This window comes from Pollicipes pollicipes, unplaced genomic scaffold, assembly GCF_011947565.3.
Source record: "Pollicipes pollicipes isolate AB1234 unplaced genomic scaffold, Ppol_2.1 Scaffold_4219;HRSCAF=4965_pilon_pilon_pilon, whole genome shotgun sequence".
Lineage (NCBI taxonomy): Eukaryota > Metazoa > Arthropoda > Thecostraca > Pollicipedomorpha > Pollicipedidae > Pollicipes > Pollicipes pollicipes.
In genome coordinates this window covers 24,114,406-24,133,394 of record NW_023596448.1, presented here as the reverse complement: position 1 = coordinate 24,133,394, position 18,989 = coordinate 24,114,406, and the positions used below count along the sequence as shown (strand labels likewise).

Sequence of the window (18,989 nt, the reverse complement as noted above, 5' to 3'; positions counted from 1 at the left end):
CCTGATGTGGTAATGTGTACGCCAGAGCCATGCAGCGGCATGCGTCCTTAAATTGCTGATACAAGCGAGCGAGTTTCTATTTCTGCACTCTGATGATTTGATAGGCGGGGATAGTTGCTGATGCCCAGATCGCGGCCAGATCGCCGGTGCGGTCAGATCGCAGGGGAGCAGCACCGGCGAACGCGCAGAGACTGGCGCATCGCGCAGAACCATCGCTCCCGAGTCTTCCACGGGTCGTACCGTTCCCGGCTGTGCCATATGGGAGCCGCCGGTACAGAACTGAAGGCTGCAATGCAGGCCGCCGGTAGTCGGAGCGAGCGTCCGCCGGTGGTCGGCGCGGAGGCCTGTCGGTGGCCGCGGCGAGGGTCCACCGTTGGTTGGAGTGAGGGTCCGCCGTTGGTTGGAGCGTGGGTCCGCCGGCGGTCGGAGCGAGGGTCCGCCGTTGGTTGGAGCGAGGATCCAACGGTAGCCGCAGCGAGGGTCCACCGGTGGTCGGAGCGAGGGTCAGCCGTTGGTTGGAGCGTGGGTCCGCCGGTGGCCGCAGCGAGGATCCGCCGGTGGCCACAGCGAGGGTCCGCCGTTGGTTGGAGCGAGGGTCCGCCGGTGGTCGGAGCGAGGGTCCGCCGTTGGTTGGAGCGTGTGTCCGCCGGTGGCCGCAGCGAGGGCCCGCCGGTGGTCGGAGCGAGGGTCCGCCGTTGGTTGGAGCGAGGGTCCGCCGTTTGACGGTTTAGGAGCGAGGGTCCGCCGTTGGTTGAAGCGAGGGTCCGCCGTTGTTGGAGCGTGGATCCGCCGGTGGCCGCAGCGAGGGCCCGCCGGTGGTCGGAGCGAGGGTCCGCCGTTGCTTGGAGCGAGGGTCCGCCGTTTGACGGTTTAGGAGCGAGGATCTCCCGGCGGTCGCAGCAGTTGAGGACATCCGTTTTGCGCGATCCACGCACCGTAAACGCCGGCTAACCTCCAAGCCAGGTTCAGGCCCTCGACTATGGGACGTGCCTTACCCGATACAATTTTTCGCGCGACTCTGGACGCGCGAAACTAGTGAGGCCGCCATTCCCGCGGTCCTCTCGGTCGCCGCCTCCCGGAGCAGAGGATGACGTCAGAGGCAGCTGGGGCAGCCAGAGTCCACATTGTCTTGACAGGTTTACGCTGCCGTTATGAACATTCATAAAGTCATTATACTGCCTTCCCGTTTTACCAGCTTTCATGAAAGTTGAAAGGTCATTCAGTTCTTTTTCCAGTAGTAAATATACACAATGCGTCCAGCTTTACTATCAAAATAGCTGCGCGATATCGGAAACATTACGGCATATGTATCTGTTATGTTCATCACAAGTTAAGACGCATGACCTTGGCAGCGGATGAGCCAGAGATGCTCCAGGCCCTCTAGGGGTGAGCTGTATCCCACTACTGCCTAACCTGTTGACGTCAAAAATAGCAAAAAAATGTATATCTATGGTCCTAATTTCCTACACATTATTTCATGACCTAAGGTGCGCGCTTTACTTTGCACGCGTGTCCGGGGTAACGACTCCCTAGCGTCATCGTACCACTCTGACGAAATATGCTGCCTTGCCTTCGCTGCCATGAATGCACTAGACACTACCTGCACCGTAAATCTGCCCATCACGTTTGTGACGCTCCGCTGCTTCTCCAACACTGGGCAGTGCGCGTGCCCAATGGATGGCATGATCTGAGTGTCCGTGCGCCAACTTCACGGACATTTGTTGAATTTCAGGTCCCCGGCTTTCCCGTTAGCGAATCCGTTTTCCCCGTTTTTCGGGATTTCCCATCGAGCTTCTAAGACATCAAAAACGGGTCCTTGTCGCATTACCTTACCTTACCATACCTTTTAGTGATCAGGAATGATAAAAGGCCACTTTGCCTGTCGGTCCCAGTCTCGTCAGGCTCCTGGTCCGGTAACCAAACAGTCTCAAATTATGGGAAGATTCAGTGTGGGATGTTGCACATGATGTGAGCCCAGTGCATATCAAGCCTAGACTTCAACCGTTCAACTGAACTTGACAACATCATCGGGTGTGGGGGGGGGGGGGGGGGGGTGTTTCAATCGTTGACGACCCGCGCGCTGAACGAGCTGCGGCGGACGAGAGTCCCAGCGCTAGTTTTTTTTTAAGCTTCCATTGGTGTTCTCTTGTCACCTCCGAGTTGTGTCTCATCAGGGACTCCTCTTCCAACAGCGACATACCTCCGTGAAACAGTTGACACACTGTAAACATGTCTCCCCTGCGACGACGGCAGTATAGCGGGGGCAACTGGAGAAGTCTGAGCCTCTCAGGGTATGGCCGGTGCCTCTTTTTGTGGACAAGACACATAGCTCGTCGCTGAGCTCTCTCCGGCCTCTCCTAGTTCAGTCTACCGAACTGGTCCCAAATGACCTTGCCGTACTCTAAGTACGGACTTACTAAGATCTTGCAGAGCGGTGGCAGCGTACGAGCATCCATGTTGGCAAACGAACACTTCACGACCACCAGCGTCTGGTCGGCCTTCGAGATCGCCTCCGCCGTCGGTACATGCAACTTGAGCCTATGATCCTCGAACACCCCGAAGTCCTTCTCAGCGGGCTCGACCGCAGTTTCAGCAGCGTTCAAGAAGTGGATGAATCTCGGGCTGCTGTTCCCGATATGCATTACTTTGCTCTTTGTTGCATTAAAGGGAAGCAGCCACTTCTCTGCCTATTTGGCCATGTCGTCGAGGTGGACCTGGAGAGGAAACCAAGACAGGGGCCTCGGTACACGACAGTTTATCTGGGTGTCATCCGCGAACATCTTTACCATGATTTGCACTTGATCTGGTAGGCCGTTCTCCAAGATTATGAACAGCGTTGGTCCCAGCTTTTAGCCTTGCGGAAGGACGCTGACGACGTAGATCACATTCGACTTTGAACCCTGGATCCACACTCTCTGCATCCGATGGGTAACGAAAGCCCTGATCCAGCGCACTAAGGCTTGGCTAAAGTGCGGGTCAAGTCCATCAAAATGGTATTCTAAGCCTAAAAGGCCTCCCAAAGCACGTCATAGGGCATCCTACTGAACTATAAGATTGAAAATGGTGATGTCAACCATTTACTCTTTATTGCAGCAATGGTTTGGCCCGTCATGCTAGATATCCATTCAAGACAGTACTTTACCGGCAGTCCTTTTTTGGATTCGCACATCGTGGTGTCAAAGTGACGCGTTAGAGGCGCTCAAGATATACGAGTAACCAAGCTGGGTGGGGGCGATCACATTTTTCGGGTATTTGTGGTTTTTCCATAAGCTACAGCATTGTTTTATAGATAGGGTGAGCTATATGATATATCACAGAGTTTGATGTGATAAATATATTTGTCAGTATTGGTGAATGCTAATTCATGCCTTGTTCTTATTTTGTGCAACGATATAATCCATCTCGCGGTGGTGAAGAGCTGTTTTAGTTTGTTAATTACTTGTGCTTATGCCGGTGCCTGATGGGGATTGGGGAAACTGGCTATGTAGTAGTACACTAGTTAATCTTTGTATAGGTTATGCTGTGTTGGATTGGATATCATTACATAATTTAATGAATGGTTTTAGACTACCAAAGACAAAATGCATAGGTATTCATACTTTATGTGAGCAAGATAGGCTTTTAGGTCCTTTTTGACATAAAATTTGACCGATTTGTCTGCAATCACTCCTAAATTCCCAGTCATTCCTACAATGACCATCCTTCAGTACATCAGAAGCAGGTATGGTTATAAAGCTAGGCTTCTGGTTTTACAGTTGAATCCAAGGCATGAATGAAAGGTGGTGGCCTAAGCACTTGGAACTACAAAATCAAAATACCTGGTTTAATATTTTTGAAGCAGTCAGATAAATCCATAATCTGTGGACTCAAGTTTTGTATGTGCAAGCTGAAGCTAAGCACTGTAGTTTTTGCACCATTGATGCTTGCCAAAAAAGTTACATAAGGAGTGTGGAGCCATATCCAGTGTAACCATGGCTTTCACAGATATTCAGATTGCACCAAAACCTGGTCCAAAAATTTTGATGCATATCCCAATTCTTGATGTATTAAGGAACATAAATAATTTTGGAAACAGTATTACCTAAATGTAATTTTCCACATGTGAAAATATATCTAAAGATATTCAAGTAAGCATCAGATTTGATGAAAGAAGCTTAGGTATAGCTATTTTTGTATTTTAAAAAGGAAAATACTGCTCTATACAGCACAATTAATCTGTTTAATAAATATGCTCCTTGATATATCACTTTGATTACATAATCATGCCTAGCACAGCATTTAATGAGAGCCAGATAATGGCTGTACTATCTGGAAATCATGTTCATCACTGCCAGATATGAACAACCCATAATTATTATTGACTTTCATCACTACATGGCCATTGGAATAGAAGGATTTGAATAACATTTTGGTAGCATGGGTGATTGGGTGACCTTGGAATAGGTTCCCCAAAAAGTGTCCACATCTTTGTGGGCATGTAGCTCAGATAAAACAGTAGTCTTAGCCTTCCTCAGAAAAACCAGGAGAATGGGGATAAAGTTTGTTTGATATTTTGGCAACATGCCTTTATTGAAACAAAAGCAGAAACATTGATAAAGGCACGTTGCCAAAGTATCAGTCAAACTATATCTCCATTTTCCTGTTTTTTTTTAGGAATAAGGCTTATACTACTGTCTTATCTATATAGATAATTTCCCTCATTTATGCACTGAACAACTTATGTAGCTCAGATACTTGAGGATTTAGGTCTTAACAAGGGTAGAGCTGTGAACTGCACTTAAGGGTCTTCAAGATGTTTATTTAAGTTCAAACTCCCCATACATATGTGAGACATTCCCATTAAACAGGACTCCAGAGTTTTCTTAAATGTACTGGTTTAAATGATTTGCACATCTTTTTGGTAAAATTAACATCTTAAGCACTGCATATCACCATTTAGTGAAATTTGATGTTGTGGCACATGCTGTTGCCATGGTTTTCTTTATTTTCATTAGAGTCATGTGATTTAAACCATGATTCAGATCCTATTCTCATTCATTAACAATTAGTGTCAGAATTAACCATTTTATTTGGCTGTAATTACCAATTGACTTAAATCAATAATGGAAAAAAGGTTTGATTGAACTTTTAATTTGTCTCCCAAGTGTTTGGAATCAAATCAGAATCAATTTGATTCATCTGGAGCTGCATCAGGCACAAGTCTGGTTTGGTCAGGCATAAGTCTGATTTGACTTCCATATTCTCAAAACTGGGGAAAGGACTACTGGTACATCCATTAACTTCCATTTACCAGAACTGGACATCTGGAAGCCAATAGCAATACAAGCGATCCCTTTTTTCTTGTGTGTCCCAGCACCAATGCATTCAGTCACATTGATTAAACAATAAGGATGCAGATACTGATAACTGTCAAAATACACACACTGATAACAAGCTTTCTATTAAATACCACACAACCTAAGTGATAATCTGAAGGTACCTCCAACACCAGATTGATTTTTCTGCCAGATTGTCTTGTCTTTTTTTGCCACTGCCTACATCTCCTTATGTTGTCATCACTGTGTGTGTGGTGGGGGGGGGGGGGGAGCGGTTGATGGCTGTGCAAATATCCGAGCATAGGTGAACACAGTCACAGCACATCAAAGCCCAGGTCGTCGCCGAACCGTCATACATAACCTCCACCGTGCCAACTCCGATTTCTGCTCCCCCTCCCCTTGCCCTGCACCCGCCTTGCCTCGCCTCGCCTCACGCCGCGCCACCAGGTTGCAGACCTGCGCCCGGTCGGCGGGCGGGAGGCGACGCCGGCACTATGTCCAAGCTGCTGAAGGTAGCGGCCGCCGGCGTGGGGTTCGCCTCCGCCTGGCTGTTGTACGACGCCAAGGCGCGGCGGCCGTCGCTGCTGGCCGCCTCGGCGCAGCGCCGCTTCCACGGGCCGCTGCCGACGCGACGCGAGCAGCTGGAGCGGCTGCGCGGTGAGCAGTTCGACGTGCTGGTGGTGGGCGGCGGCGCGACCGGCGCCGGCTGCGCGTTGGACGCGGCCAGCCGCGGCTTGCGCACGGCGCTGGTCGAGATGGACGACTTCGGCTCGGGCACGTCCAGCCGCAGCACCAAGCTGCTGCACGGCGGCGTGCGCTACCTGCAGAAGGCTATCATGAACGTCGATCTGGAGCAGTACCGGATGGTACGCGAGGCGCTGAACGAGCGCGCGAACCTGCTGGAGATCGCGCCGCACCTCTCCTACCCGCTGCCCATCATGCTGCCCGTCTACAAGTGGTGGCAGCTGCCGTACTTTTACGCCGGCATCAAGATGTACGATTTGGTGGCCGGCTCCAAATGTCTGAAGTCGTCCTACGTGCTGAGCAAACGGCGCGCGCTGGAGCTCTTCCCCATGCTGAAGAAGGATGCGCTGGTGGGCGCCATCGTCTACTACGACGGCCAGCACAACGACGCGCGCATGAACGTGGCCATCGCCATCACGGCGACGCGACTGGGCGCTAGCGTGGCCAACCACTGCCGCGCCGTCGAGCTGCTCAAGGGGCCGACCGGCGAGGACGGCGCCGCGCCGCGCGTGGTCGGCGCCGTCTGCGAGGACGCCCTCACCGGCGAGCGGTTTGCGGTGCGCGCGCGCTGCGTCATCAATGCCACGGGCCCGTTCACGGACTCGCTGCGGCAGATGGACGACGCGACGCTGCCGGCCATCTGCGCGCCATCGGCGGGCGTGCATGTGGTGCTGCCGGGCTACTACAGTCCGGACTGCATGGGCCTGCTGGACCCGGCCACCTCCGACGGCCGCGTCATCTTTTTCCTGCCGTGGATGAAGCACACGATCGCCGGCACGACCGACTCGCCGTGCGGCGTGACGGAGCACCCGGCGCCCAGCGAGGAGGACATCACGTTCATCCTGAGCGAGGTGCGCAACTACCTCAGCCCCGAGATCGAGGTGCGCCGCGGCGACGTCCTGTCGGCGTGGAGCGGCATCCGGCCGCTCGTCTCCGACCCCAACCGGCCCGATACGCAGAGCATCGCGCGCAACCACGTGGTGCACGTCGGCGCCGTCGGGGCTGGTGACGATCGCCGGCGGCAAGTGGACGACGTACCGCTCCATGGCCGAGGAGACGGTGGACGCGGCTGTGCGCGCCGCCGCCCTGCCGGCCTCACGCTGCCGCACGCAGGGGCTGCTGCTGGAGGGCGCGCACGACTGGACGACCCAACATGTACATCCGGCTGGTGCAGGACCTCGGCATGGACCCGGAGGTGGCGCAGCACCTGGCCGACACCTACGGCGACCGCGCCTTCGCCGTGGCCAAGCACGCCGCGCCGACGGGCAAGGCCTGGCCGACGGTCGGCCGTCGTCTGGACGAGGAGTTTCCCTACCTGGAGGCCGAGGTCCGCTACGCCGTGCGCGAGTACGCCGCCACGGCGGTGGACGTGCTCGGGCGCCGGTTGCGGCTCGCCTTCCTCAATAACATGGCTGCGGAGCACGCGCTGCCGCGCGTGGTGGACATCCTGGCCGAGGAGCTGGGCTGGAGCGCTACGGAGCGTCAGAAGCAGCTGGACGAGGCGCTCACTTTCCTGCGCACCGAGATGGGCCAGACGGTGAACCAGGAGTCGCGCCTCCAGGTGCCCATCAACCTTACCGTGCGCGAGGTCCAGACCTACACCAAGCGCTTCCAGGCGCTGGACCGCGAGAAGAAGGGCTTCATCTCGGTGGTGGACCTGCGCCAGGAGCTGTCCGACCTGCCCGGTGCGCAGATCCACGGCATGCTGTCGGAGGTGGACCCGGCCCACCACGGCTGCGTCGATCTCGCCGCCTACATGCAGATCATGGCCACGCTCAAGACGGGCTCGCCGCGCGGGCGGCACGAGCACGAGCGCGTGGAAGGCGACAACGTACGCATCCCGGTGGAGAGGAGCGGCGGCGGGGTGTAGCCGGCGGGGCGGGGTGGGGGAGGGGTGGGGTACGGGCGCCTCCTCCTCCCGCGGACCGGTGCTGTGCGGCGGGCGGCAACGCCCGGCCGGCAGGACAGGCGGAGAAGTGTTCGGTTGTGAGGCGTCCGGTCTGACGGGTCTGAAGGCAGGAGGCTGGGACCCGAGCCGCTGGTTGTGAATGTCGAGTCCGGCGAGGCGGACTCGTCGACGACAAAAGACAAAGATACGGCCGATTTCTCGTCGAAAGTGAACAACGATCCGCCCCCCCCCCCCCCCCCGACGCATGCATAGCCGTGTGCACATGACGTGCGCCACGTGCACGGCAGGTGGCGCATGCCTGGCCGCCTGGGCGCTGTGTTCCCGCTTACGTGGCTCGAGCGGCGTGTAAAGGGTCTCTGCGGTGTGAAATCCCTTGGTAGGGCACGCGGCGGCACGAAACTGGGCGACGCGTCTGCTGCGTCATTGTTGATTGCTGCGGCGACTCGCAGCGTTCGCCGTCGTCTTCCACTTCGTTTGGCTCCGTGCCAAGCCGCCAAATTACGTCATGCCGCGGTTGGCCGGAGACATCGGTATTTGTCAACGCTCCTCCAATGGCATGGGCAGTTACAATCACGATACGCTAGCCCGAATATTTGATTATATCGAAGCTTTGCGTGTGGCGGCGTGCAATGTTTCGCGATTTGTTGCAGTTGTAATCCACCAATGTCAATGCAGTAGGCGTGCAATGTTTTGCAATCGTCCCCGTTGCGGTAGCCTAGGTCGCACACGGCTCCATGCCTGCTTTTCTTCCTGACACTTAGCGCTCGGTGTTCCTATTTTTGCGTGGTGTGAGTCGTGTTGTCCCTGTGGCGAGAACAAATGCGTGCAGTACGCGACTTAGTGCGCTGACACAGTGGATAGCGCTGTCATATGTCAAGGCGTTCGTGATAATGTGCAGCCGAAAATCCGAGCCATTTTCCGGCTGCATGGTACGTCAAGTAGGGCCGAAAATTGTCCCGTGTTGTCTGGCTTTGCCTGATGCGCTTTAGGTGTCAGGAACAGGTGGTTTGCTTTCCAGTATTATAGGCTTGCACTGTCGTGACGTCACTGATACGCTTTAACTGGTATTACTCAGTCTTAGCGCAGACTACCCGTTTGTCCGTTGCAAATCTCGATTGTTTTTACGAATTTCACTGTTGCGCTGAATGTTAGTCACTCATGACCCCTCATCGTTTTCATTCGCACGCAATAGACATGAATAAAGTACGGGACCCATGGTATGGATGTTTCAGGTGGGTGACTCACGGAGGGCTTTATCGATGTCACTTGTCATACCGCGCACTGTTGACTGCAGTCCCAATCTCTGAGGAATACCAAAAAATAAGTCGCGACGCTCTATATTTCGGAAGACATGCCCTCACCAGCTCGGCTTTGAAATTTCAAAACTCACCTGAATGGTGCATGTCTGCCGAAATATAACGAGTCTTTCGGCTTAGTTTTAGTATTTCTTGGAGCTTGAGCCGGCATACAACAGTGCACGGCAGAAAACTGATTAAGATGAACAGTCCCAGGGAGAATCTGCCATCGATGAGCAAATGCCGCACATGTCCGCCCATCAGCTGAACGAGGCACGAGTCTAGCAGTGTCCCGGCTCCCCACTCGTGCCCTCTGCGCACCCCAACAGGGCGGCACGCGCACTCGGATGACTCAGTTCTTGAAGATTTGGTCGGAAACGTGCTCTTGGCAAATACTGCGTTTGCACTCCAGCATGTTCTGCGGTTTGACTGTGACGTTACATCGGTCGCCTCAGGAAGTGTGGCTAATCTAAATTGTACGCAAGGCGCAGAAGCTCGCTGGCTCCATGCTGTGAACGATCTCATTTTGTACCGGGTAAGAAAACTCTAAGGGCAGGTAAAAACAACTGTTGCAATACCATCCGTGCAATTCTCGAAAAAGTTGCAAAATCTTCTACCCGAACTGACTACCAACATGATGGAAACAAATGCCACAATGGTCAATGATTTCGACACTGAGATCTGGGTTTGATGAAATTCAATGTCATATTGGTGATTCCACATATACGTACTAGCGCACCATCTGAAAACAAGCAAATAGAAGGCCGAATGTAAAACCAAAGGCCGAAGTAGAAAGCTGTAAATCGCGGAGGACACTTTTCCTGAATGATAACATATTTTTGCCTACGGATATGGTAGCCATAGGTGGAGCCATATTTCGTTTAGACAGATGAGACGCTGTTGCTACGCGGCGCGGATAGCGTTTACGAAGAGTTTAGGAGAAGTGGTCGGCCGTTGTTTAGCTTGCCAGATTGGCCCTGAAACGAGTGGTCAGGAGTAATTCCGCGAAGAACGCCATCATTTGAGAATATCTTTATTTTCCTCCTGAGGTTGGTATCTGCTCAAACTAAGTGTGATGAAACTGTGCCGATACGCATGCAGCACAGTCCTGGAGCGTATTACCTTTTCGGTCAGTTGGTGTGATGTGACTATCGCATTCACAGTTATTAATTTATTTAGGTAGGTGTGCTATGAGGACACCAAATAGCAAACAAAACATGGTGTTTGCACTATGGAAAATCCATTACAATTGTGCACACCTATGGAGTAAAATCAGGCTGCTTCCATTTTTAGCCTGATTGCAGTGGCATGCAAGTGGCACTCTTTAGGCTGTGAATGCCATGCAACATATTTGCACTGTTGAGTGCTAATGTGTGGGTAGCCATTTTTGAAGTATCCAGGCTTAAATTCTTTGGTTTCTTTTGTCCAGATGGGCATGAGCTGTTCACAATAAAGTAATTTGATGTGACATGGGATTCTGGCCATTATTAATTGTATTTGTCACATTGATTCCTTTATAGTCACTTGTATTATGGTTTTTTATGTGCAGGTACCTTGAGTAATCATAAGTTGAAAATGTGGCAGGAGTTAAAAATGGGTTTGGAAGGAATATATTGAGGTGATATTTACTTCAGCTTGTCTGTCTGTGACTGCAGTAAAATCCTTCCCATGTTATCTAGTTATGTATTATGCACTAACCTATTATATTCTGGCTCATTCAGCTAACTAAAATGTTCACAGTTCCAGCAGGATGTCAAAGAACAAGCTGAATCTGACACTGCCCTCCATCTCTGCTGATGTGAATGGTCCTGATGTAGCAACCCCTCCAAACAAGACACCTGCTGAGTGAGTCTCTGTGTTTTTGAGATCATAATATCATGACAAGTGCTGCATCCCATGGCATTCTTGCATGTGATGAGCAGGGAGCTGGCTCTGGCTGGATGCACTCACTATCTGCACTCACTATTTCTGTGTTCCAAGTTGTCATGCAATGCTAAGGTATTAACTGGGCATCTGTATTATTATATGTTGATGTGTGCAGAAATGTCAAGGATGTTGCCAAAGACCTGCTTTTGGATTAGGTGGTTGCCAGTGATTTGAATGCTGAAATGTATGCTTTTCATGTCTTTCATTTGCCATCCTCTCTTATGTCTGGCGCTGTCCCAATGATCAGAGCAGCCTAACTAATGCATTAGTCACCCACTGACTCCTCAGTAGCTCAGCTGTCCAACTGGCTGAGCTGATGATTGTTCCAAAATCATCGTGACATTCGACCAATCAAGCCCTACTGCCATGCCACTGATGATAACAGCCTTCTGGTCTGAGCATGTCATAATACCTGAGCTGACCTTCAACTGAAATGTCATCCTTTTACCTCCCAGCACTGAACAAATGACTCATGTATTAGGCTATCATCAGGCACAGTTCCCACCTAGTTATGTGCTGTCTGGCCATGCCTCTCTCATAGGCCACCTGATGACCCAGCTGCCTCAATACTTTCTTCTGACATATCTTCCTGCATTGTCTGCTGACCTGCTCTTCCCCCACACTTCACTCTAAACTGTTTTCCCCATGCCACCCATTGATCTGTCCCCATGTCACCTTTGACCTCTCTCCTCATGCTGTCCTCTGACCTCTATCCCTGCACTGTCCTCTGAACCCTCTCCCCACATTGTTCTGATGCTGTCCTCTGACCTTTCTTCCCATGTTCTCCTCTGACTTCTTTCCCCACACTGTCCTCTGACCTCTCACCCCACACCATCCTCTGGCCACTTCCCATGCTGTCCTTTGACCTCTCTCCATGCCATCTTCTGACCTCTCCCCACACTATCCTCTGACCTCTCCCCACACCATCCCCTGACCTCTTACCCCATGCCACCTTCTGACCTCTCCCCATGCTGTCCTCCGGCCTCACTCCCCACACTCTACCCTGACCTCCCATCCCCTCACCATCCCCTGGCCTCTCTCCATGCCCCTCTGACCTCTCTGCCCACATCATTCTCTGGCCTCTCTTCCCACACCATTCTCTGACCTTTTCCCCACACCATCCTCAGACCTCTCCCCCACACTGTCCTCTGTCTTCTCTCCCCACCCCATGCTGTCCTCTAACCTCTCTCCTCACACCATCCTCTAACCTCTCTTCCCACACCGTCCTCTGACCTCTCTCCCCACGCTGTCCTCTGGCCTTTCTCCCCACGCCATCCTCTCCTCTGACCTCCCTCCCCACACTGTTCTCTGACGTCTCCCCACGCCGTCCTCTGACCTCTTGTGCTGCGCAGACCGGCCGTGCGCGCCGCGGTACCCGGCTCTTACTCGGAGGACGTCATCAACAAGATGAAGCAGATGAACTTGGACGACACCACGCGCCGTCGGATGGAGAACTTCCTGATGCAGAAGCAGCGCGTGGGCGGGTGTCTGCAGGCCGAGGACTTCGACAAGCTGGGCGAACTTGGCGCCGGCAACGGCGGCGTCGTCATCAAGGTCCGCCACAAGCCCACCGGCTTCATCATGGCGCGGAAGGTAGGCGGGCCGGGACGGGTCGGCGAGAGCGTCACTGCAGAGGGGTGACGGCTGTAGATGTGGAAGGACGGGGGCTGCGGTGGGGGCTTTGTAGGGGCTGCATTGGTGACCAGTAGGGTGGTGTGGGATTGGGGGATGAGCAGTCAGTCTTTGGGCATGTTTTAGGAACTCTGGAGTGAGAAGGCATGCTGACAGGTATGGTTTTGTTGTTCCTGCACACACTGAGGGGGGAATGTATTAAAAGGTCACACCAGCTGTTTTTCATTCCAGAACTGTCAGGTGTGAATATGTGCAGTCAGAATAAGCTGCATTGTGTGCATCACTGCTTTAACATCAGTAGACCTGGCAGTACTATGAACTGTATAGCCTGAAGGTTAAGAAAGTGCCAGTGTTATGGTCACCTTAAATTGTAGGTGGCACGCGACAGTTGTGCTCAGTCCTCCTGTATCTTTAAACGGCACAGGCTGTTGTACGTTTCGTGTTGGGATGGGAGTCACCCTCGTGCCATTTGGTCCGGTGCGATGGTTCGCTAGCCATGTACGGGCCACGACTGCACACGCCTCTGATTGGCCGCTGCTCCTCACATTCCCATCTGATTGGTAGTCGCTGGTCGCGCTGCGTCCTGATTGGTTGCCTGTGTCGCCAGCTGATCCACCTGGAGGTGAAGCCAGCCATCAAGAACCAGATCATGCGGGAGTTGGAGGTGCTGAACCAGTGCTTCTCCCCACAGATTGTCGGCTTCTTCGGGTCGTTTTACAGGTGTGTGGGATGAACTTGTCAGTGGTGTTAAGTGCTTGTTACGGCTGGCCAGCAAAGTGTGAAGTGTGCAGGCAACGGGTTTCCGAATCATCCCTATTCATCTGGTGTAGCATTGGTTTCCCATCCTCGATTACCTTTCAAGTCAGCGATTTCAAGGTGACATGACGATTTCCATGTTTTTAATGTTTTCCTGGTGTCATAACTGTTTCCTTAGTTTACGTGATCATTTTCTTGTGAACTTCCATCCCAGTCAATCCATATATGAATGAGACATGGGGAGAAGTCGCCTAAGTGGCCTAAAAACGAACGCGACTCGTGTTACGGCGATAAATTTGCAAGCAGAGAGGCGGTCTGAACTCTCCAGTTAGGGACAGCCTGTTTTCTCCCGTGACAGTCCTGCCAGTGACTGCCTTCTTTGCCAGTGACGACCTCCGTTCCTCGCCGACATGTGCCCTGTCGGCCTGTGACGCTCCCCCCCCCCTTCGTGCTACGCCAGCGACCGTCTCCTCCGCCGGTTACGACCTCTGTGCCTCGGTGTCGTGTGCTCCTGTGACGTCCCGTGACGCCCTCCCCCCCCCCCCCCCGTGCTCCGCCAGTGACGGGGAGCTGAGTATAGGGATGGAGTACATGGACGGCGGCTCGCTGGACCTAGTGTTGAAGCAGATAGATCGGATACCGGAGAAGATCCTGGCCAAGATCACCTCCGAGGTACGACCTGTATCACAAGTCGTTCATGTTTATAACATCGTATGTGTGTCGCTGGCGTTGCGTCTTATTTGCAGGTGTTGCGTGTTCTGTGTTGATCTATGTAGTATGTACTGACGCGGCGTTAGAATAGCCACTCGCTCGATTTGGCCAAGGTTTGTAATAACAACAATAATAATAATAATAACTACCGCCGGCGGCCGCGCGCGCTGGCGGCGACGACAGTGGTCGGGTTGCCGGAGCCTCGATAGCCACGCACTTCATGCTTGTGTGGTGCCTGTCCGGGACCGTGTTTCGCTATTTGAAGTGTGAGTCGCCGCTCCTTTCGTGCGTGAAGCTTCGTGGGCCTTCTGTGAACTTAAGAAGGTGACTCGTATCCTCCTGGCAGGCCGATTCTGCCTCCGAACTTAATTCACTCATATGCCTTACGGCGGTATGGTGGCTTCGGGTATGGTCTAGTGTGTGCCTTAGCTGGTAAAATATCCCCTCCCGATGTGCCTGTAGCTATGTGCTGCTTATGTGCCGCCCCGAGCAAGGACAACCTCACGGGCAGCCCGCGCTGTGCGTTCTGCAGGTGCTGAAGGGCCTGTCGTACCTGCGGGAGCTGCACCAGATCATCCACCGGGACGTCAAGCCCTCCAACATCCTCATCAACAGCCACGGCGAGATCAAGCTCTGCGACTTCGGCGTGTCCGGCCAGCTGATCGACTCCATGGCTAACTCTTTTGTCGGCACGCGCAGCTACATGTCGGTGAGTGGTGCGGCGCTCATACAGTGATAACTGCGGTGGCGAGTTCTGCAGCGACCTGTGGTTGCCTACGTGCAGGACTAACAGCAGTGGTCGTTCAGGTACCTGCTGTGTTTGGCACAATGTGGCACAAAGGCGGCTTCTGTTGTGGTCTGTTTGTGATAAGGTTTGGTTGTGATATGGATGAAGCCAATCGCTCTAACTCTCGTTGGAGCTCTACACATTCCGCCTCGCGCACCGCTTGTGTAGGCCTAAAGCTTCCCCGCGATACAACAGTGGTCGCATGTCTGTACCAATGTATCACCAGCTTTTTCCAAGGTATAACCCACTTCCCTCCCCCCCCCCCCCCCCGATTTTGGCTCCAAAATCGAAGCGAACGTATGGATTCTCATTGCGGCGCTGCTATCCTCCTCGCACTCAATGCGATCCATGCACACACCCTTGTTTTCCCTCATCTCCAGTCGGAACGCAAGCAGAGGATCCTGAACACCGCATTTCGCTGTTTCCTCCCCTGCTCCCCCTCCCCCCCCCCCCCCCCCACCTCCCATGACCACGTCTACCACGCGTTTTCATGTTTCCCCACCAGCCAGAGTGGTGGAAGGAGATCTTGGTCACCTCAGTGACGCTGCGACGCTCCACTACGGCGTAATCCGCCACGCGTTCCGCCCCACAGCCGGAGCGACTTCAGGGGATCCACTACTCGGTACAGAGCGACATCTGGTCGCTGGGGCTGTCGCTGGTGGAGATGGCGCTGGGGCTGTACCCGATCCCGCCGCCCGACTACGCCACCCTGGCGCACAAGTTCGGCACGCAGTTCACCGAGAACGCGCCCAACCGGGTGGCCTCCCCGCTCGCCAAGTCGCCCAAGTCCGGTGGGTGCACGACGGGGCAGGCCCTGTGTGGACAGCGAGGAGAGGGAGCGACGGGTGATGCAGATGCTCGCGGTGGCGGAGGGTTCTCGTCAGGGGGAGTGACGGGTGGTGTAGATACTCGTGGTGACGGAGGGTTCTCGTCGGGGGTGGGAGATGACGGGTGGTGTAGATGCTCGCGGTGGTGCAGGGCTCTCTTCAGGGGGGAGTGACGGGTGATGCAGATGCTCGCGGTGGCGGAGGGTTCTCGTCAGGGGGAGTGACGGGTGGTGTAGATACTCGTGGTGACGGAGGGTTCTCGTCAGGGGTGGGAGATGACGGGTGGTGTGTAGATGCTCGCGGTGGTGCAGGGCTCTCTTCAGGGGGGAGTGACAGGTGGCGTGGATGCTCGCGGTGGCGGGGGTTCTTGTCAGGGGGTGGGGGAATGACGGGTGATGTAGATACTCGCAGTGGCGGAGGGTTCTCGTCAGGGGGGGAGTGACGGGTGGTGTAGATGCTCGCGGTGGCGGAGGGTTCTCGTCAGGGGGGGGAGTGACGGGTGGTGTAGATGCTCGCGGTGGCTGAGCATTCTCGTCAGGGGGGGAGTGACGGGTGGTGTAGATACTCGTGGTGGCGGAGGGTTCCCGCCGGGGGGGGGGGGGATGACGGGTGGTGTAGATGCTCGCGGTGGTGCAGGGCTCTCATCGGGGTGTGGGGGAAATGATGGGGTGGCATAGATGCTCGTGGTAGTGGAGGGTTCTCATCGTATTAGTGAGATAGCTTTGTCACCGGTTGTATTGGAATGATTTACGTGGAGAGCGTCCCTGTGCTATTTCTTGAATGTCGTCTAGTTTAACGGGCATTCAAGACGCGGCCGAGGTATGCTCACATTGCAAGAGAAGCTGACATATGCTGACTTGCGAAAGGTGCTGGCACGTGAAGTGGGAGTGACCCGACGAGGGTGTTATGTCAATTCGGAGTGGTCTGTCGTTCGGGTGGGTGTTGTCTGTTCTGACCAGATGCGTTGTAACTGAAGCTAGCTGGGTCTTGTTTCCGTCCATGCCGCTCGGACAGCGCCCAGTTCGGGTGAGTGTCGTGCGTCGATGATGCATCGACCTTCCGTTGGTGTGCCCTTTGTCTGTCTGGCGTTTTTTGCGTTTTGGCATTTGTCTTTATGACATATTTTCACGCAGATGCGCTTCGCAGTTTTGTAAAGAACCATGCGTCAGTCTAAAGCACCTGCAAGCTGCCACTCGACTAACGCAAACACAAGTTGTCGGCTGTTTAACCTTTCAGTGTTTTGCCACACCCGTCTGCGTGCGTCGGGTCCATTCATCTGCGAACACAACCCGACCTGACCTGACCTTAGCTGACGAGGCCTGACCTGTCCTGATGGGACCTGACCTGACCTGGCAAGACCTGACCCGATCTGACCAGGCCTGGCCTGACAAAAACCTGGCCTTATCCTAGGAGACCTGATCTGATTAAACCTGACCTGACCTGACCTGATGAAACCTGATCTGTCCTGACGAAACCTGATTTGTCCTGACGAAACCTGAACTGACCTGACCTGACCTAACCTTATACCGCCCGCCCGCAGCCGGCGTGGGAAACGGCCGTCAGTTGGCGATATTCGACCTTCTGGAGCACATCGTCAACGAGCCGCCGCCCAAGCTGCCGCAGGGCCTCTTCAGCGACGACTTCGTCAACTTCGTCGACAGCTGCCTGAAGAAGAACCCTGAGGAGCGGGCTGACCTCAAGTCTCTTATAGTACGTGGCGCACAGTCCGGTCTCGTGGCGCGGCTCCGTATTGGGGCAGCGCTGCGGAGAGCCGCAGCTGCATCCGTTGAACGCGTGTGGATCGCCCGCCTCGCCCTGTGTGCCGGCGCGTCGGTGGGGTGCGCGCCGCGATGGCCGCAAGATGCAGACACACGTGTACATGTATCGTCAGGCGCGGCGGGCGTTTGATGTGTAAGGTTTGAAGTGTGAAGGTCTGGAACGGCGATGTGCCCGGGGACTGTGTGCGGAATTTGACGGCGCCTCTGACCTCCAGGTACACCCCTGGATCCTGCGCGCGGAGCAGGAGAACGTGGATATCGCCGGCTGGATCTGCAAGACCATGAACCTCACGCCCACTTCCGCCACGCTGAAGCCGAAATAGCGACGCGGGCACACTAGCGCCGCCTGCCGGCGGAAAGTTGGCGTACCTCGCCACCTGGGCGGCCGCCGCCGTCGCCGTGGCGCGTGTCGCCAGCGGATCGGCATTTTGGCGCGGTCCCGGCCGGTGTTTTGGCGCGCTCTGTCAGCGCCTGGTGGCGGGACTGGTCCGGGACGCGCGCCGTCGGGGCGGGGCCTCCCGGACGGACGGCTCCCGTGGGGACGCCACCGTCGCGTCGGCCCGCGCCGCAATAGCCGCAGATGGAGTCTGATGACGTTCCCGGGTGGTGGAGGCGGCACCCCACGGGCCGAGCCGGCCGACACTGCCGTGGGAGGCGAGAGCGGGCCGCGGTCTGCGGCCTGCCCGCCGTCAGGAGGGCCGGCGGACACTCCTGTCCCGGCCGGTCGGCGGGGTCTTTCCATATCGTGGCCAGCGCCGGCCACTCGCTTACGCGTCCCTCGACTGGTTGCCGGTTTTCGTTTGTAGTCGCGCTTAGCTTGCCCCCGCGTTGCGTCGTGGGTGCGTTTCTTGGTTTGCGTAGGACAGTCAAGGCATCGAATCATCGCCTCGCCGCTCGGCACGTTTTGATGATTTCGCCGCCGACGGCGTTTGCTGCGCGTCCTCCGTTTAGGAGCGCTGCGCGGATCGGTTTCGCCGGCGGCCGCGGCGCCTCGGCTTTGCTCGCGTTCGCTCGCTGCTCGTTCGGCTTTGGATGCGAATCGGTGCGCCGGCCCCGGATTGGCGGGCTCACTCTGTGATGTGATTGTATTGGTCGGTGGGCGGGGCGTGCGCCGTCGGTGCGCTGCAGCCGTGTCGTGGCGCAGAGACGCGACACGGCACCTGGCCCGATGTCTTCATTCGATCGTGTCATCTGACTGGTATGTGGTGATGTTGTAATCGTGCTTCGCATTTAATTGTACTTATTTGATTCCTGTAAGATATGCACTTAGGTGGACTGGCACGGTGTTTTAATGTCCACTGGAAACCGT

The 18,989-nt window shown here is 54.8% G+C and overlaps 2 protein-coding genes across 3 annotated transcripts; both read left to right on the top strand.

The window, feature by feature from the left end:
• Positions 1-5,938: 5,938 nt before the first annotated feature.
• On the top strand, positions 5,939-7,931 carry LOC119095960 (glycerol-3-phosphate dehydrogenase, mitochondrial-like; the record flags this gene model as incomplete). Its single annotated transcript, XM_037218823.1, is given in 3 exon segments — positions 5,939-7,051; positions 7,053-7,205; positions 7,207-7,931. Coding segments are annotated over 3 exon segments (1,989 nt in total), but the record flags the coding sequence as incomplete, so codon positions are not given.
• Positions 7,932-10,195: 2,264 nt separating this feature from the next.
• Positions 10,196-18,205, top strand: Dsor1 (mitogen-activated protein kinase kinase 1). 2 transcript variants are annotated; one of them, XM_037218509.1, is made up of 10 exons: positions 10,196-10,312; positions 11,004-11,108; positions 12,542-12,782; positions 13,429-13,541; positions 14,138-14,249; positions 14,821-14,997; positions 15,668-15,866; positions 16,917-16,928; positions 17,443-17,612; positions 17,896-18,205. In XM_037218509.1, the coding sequence occupies exons 2-10, from the start codon at positions 11,014-11,016 to the stop codon at positions 18,001-18,003; spliced, it is 1,227 nt and encodes a 408-aa protein (XP_037074404.1). In that variant the 5' UTR covers positions 10,196-10,312; positions 11,004-11,013; the 3' UTR covers positions 18,004-18,205. The 2 variants fall into 2 exon arrangements, with proteins under 2 accessions (XP_037074404.1, XP_037074405.1); XM_037218510.1 differs by lacking the exon at positions 16,917-16,928.
• The last annotated feature ends 784 nt before the right edge of the window (positions 18,206-18,989 follow it).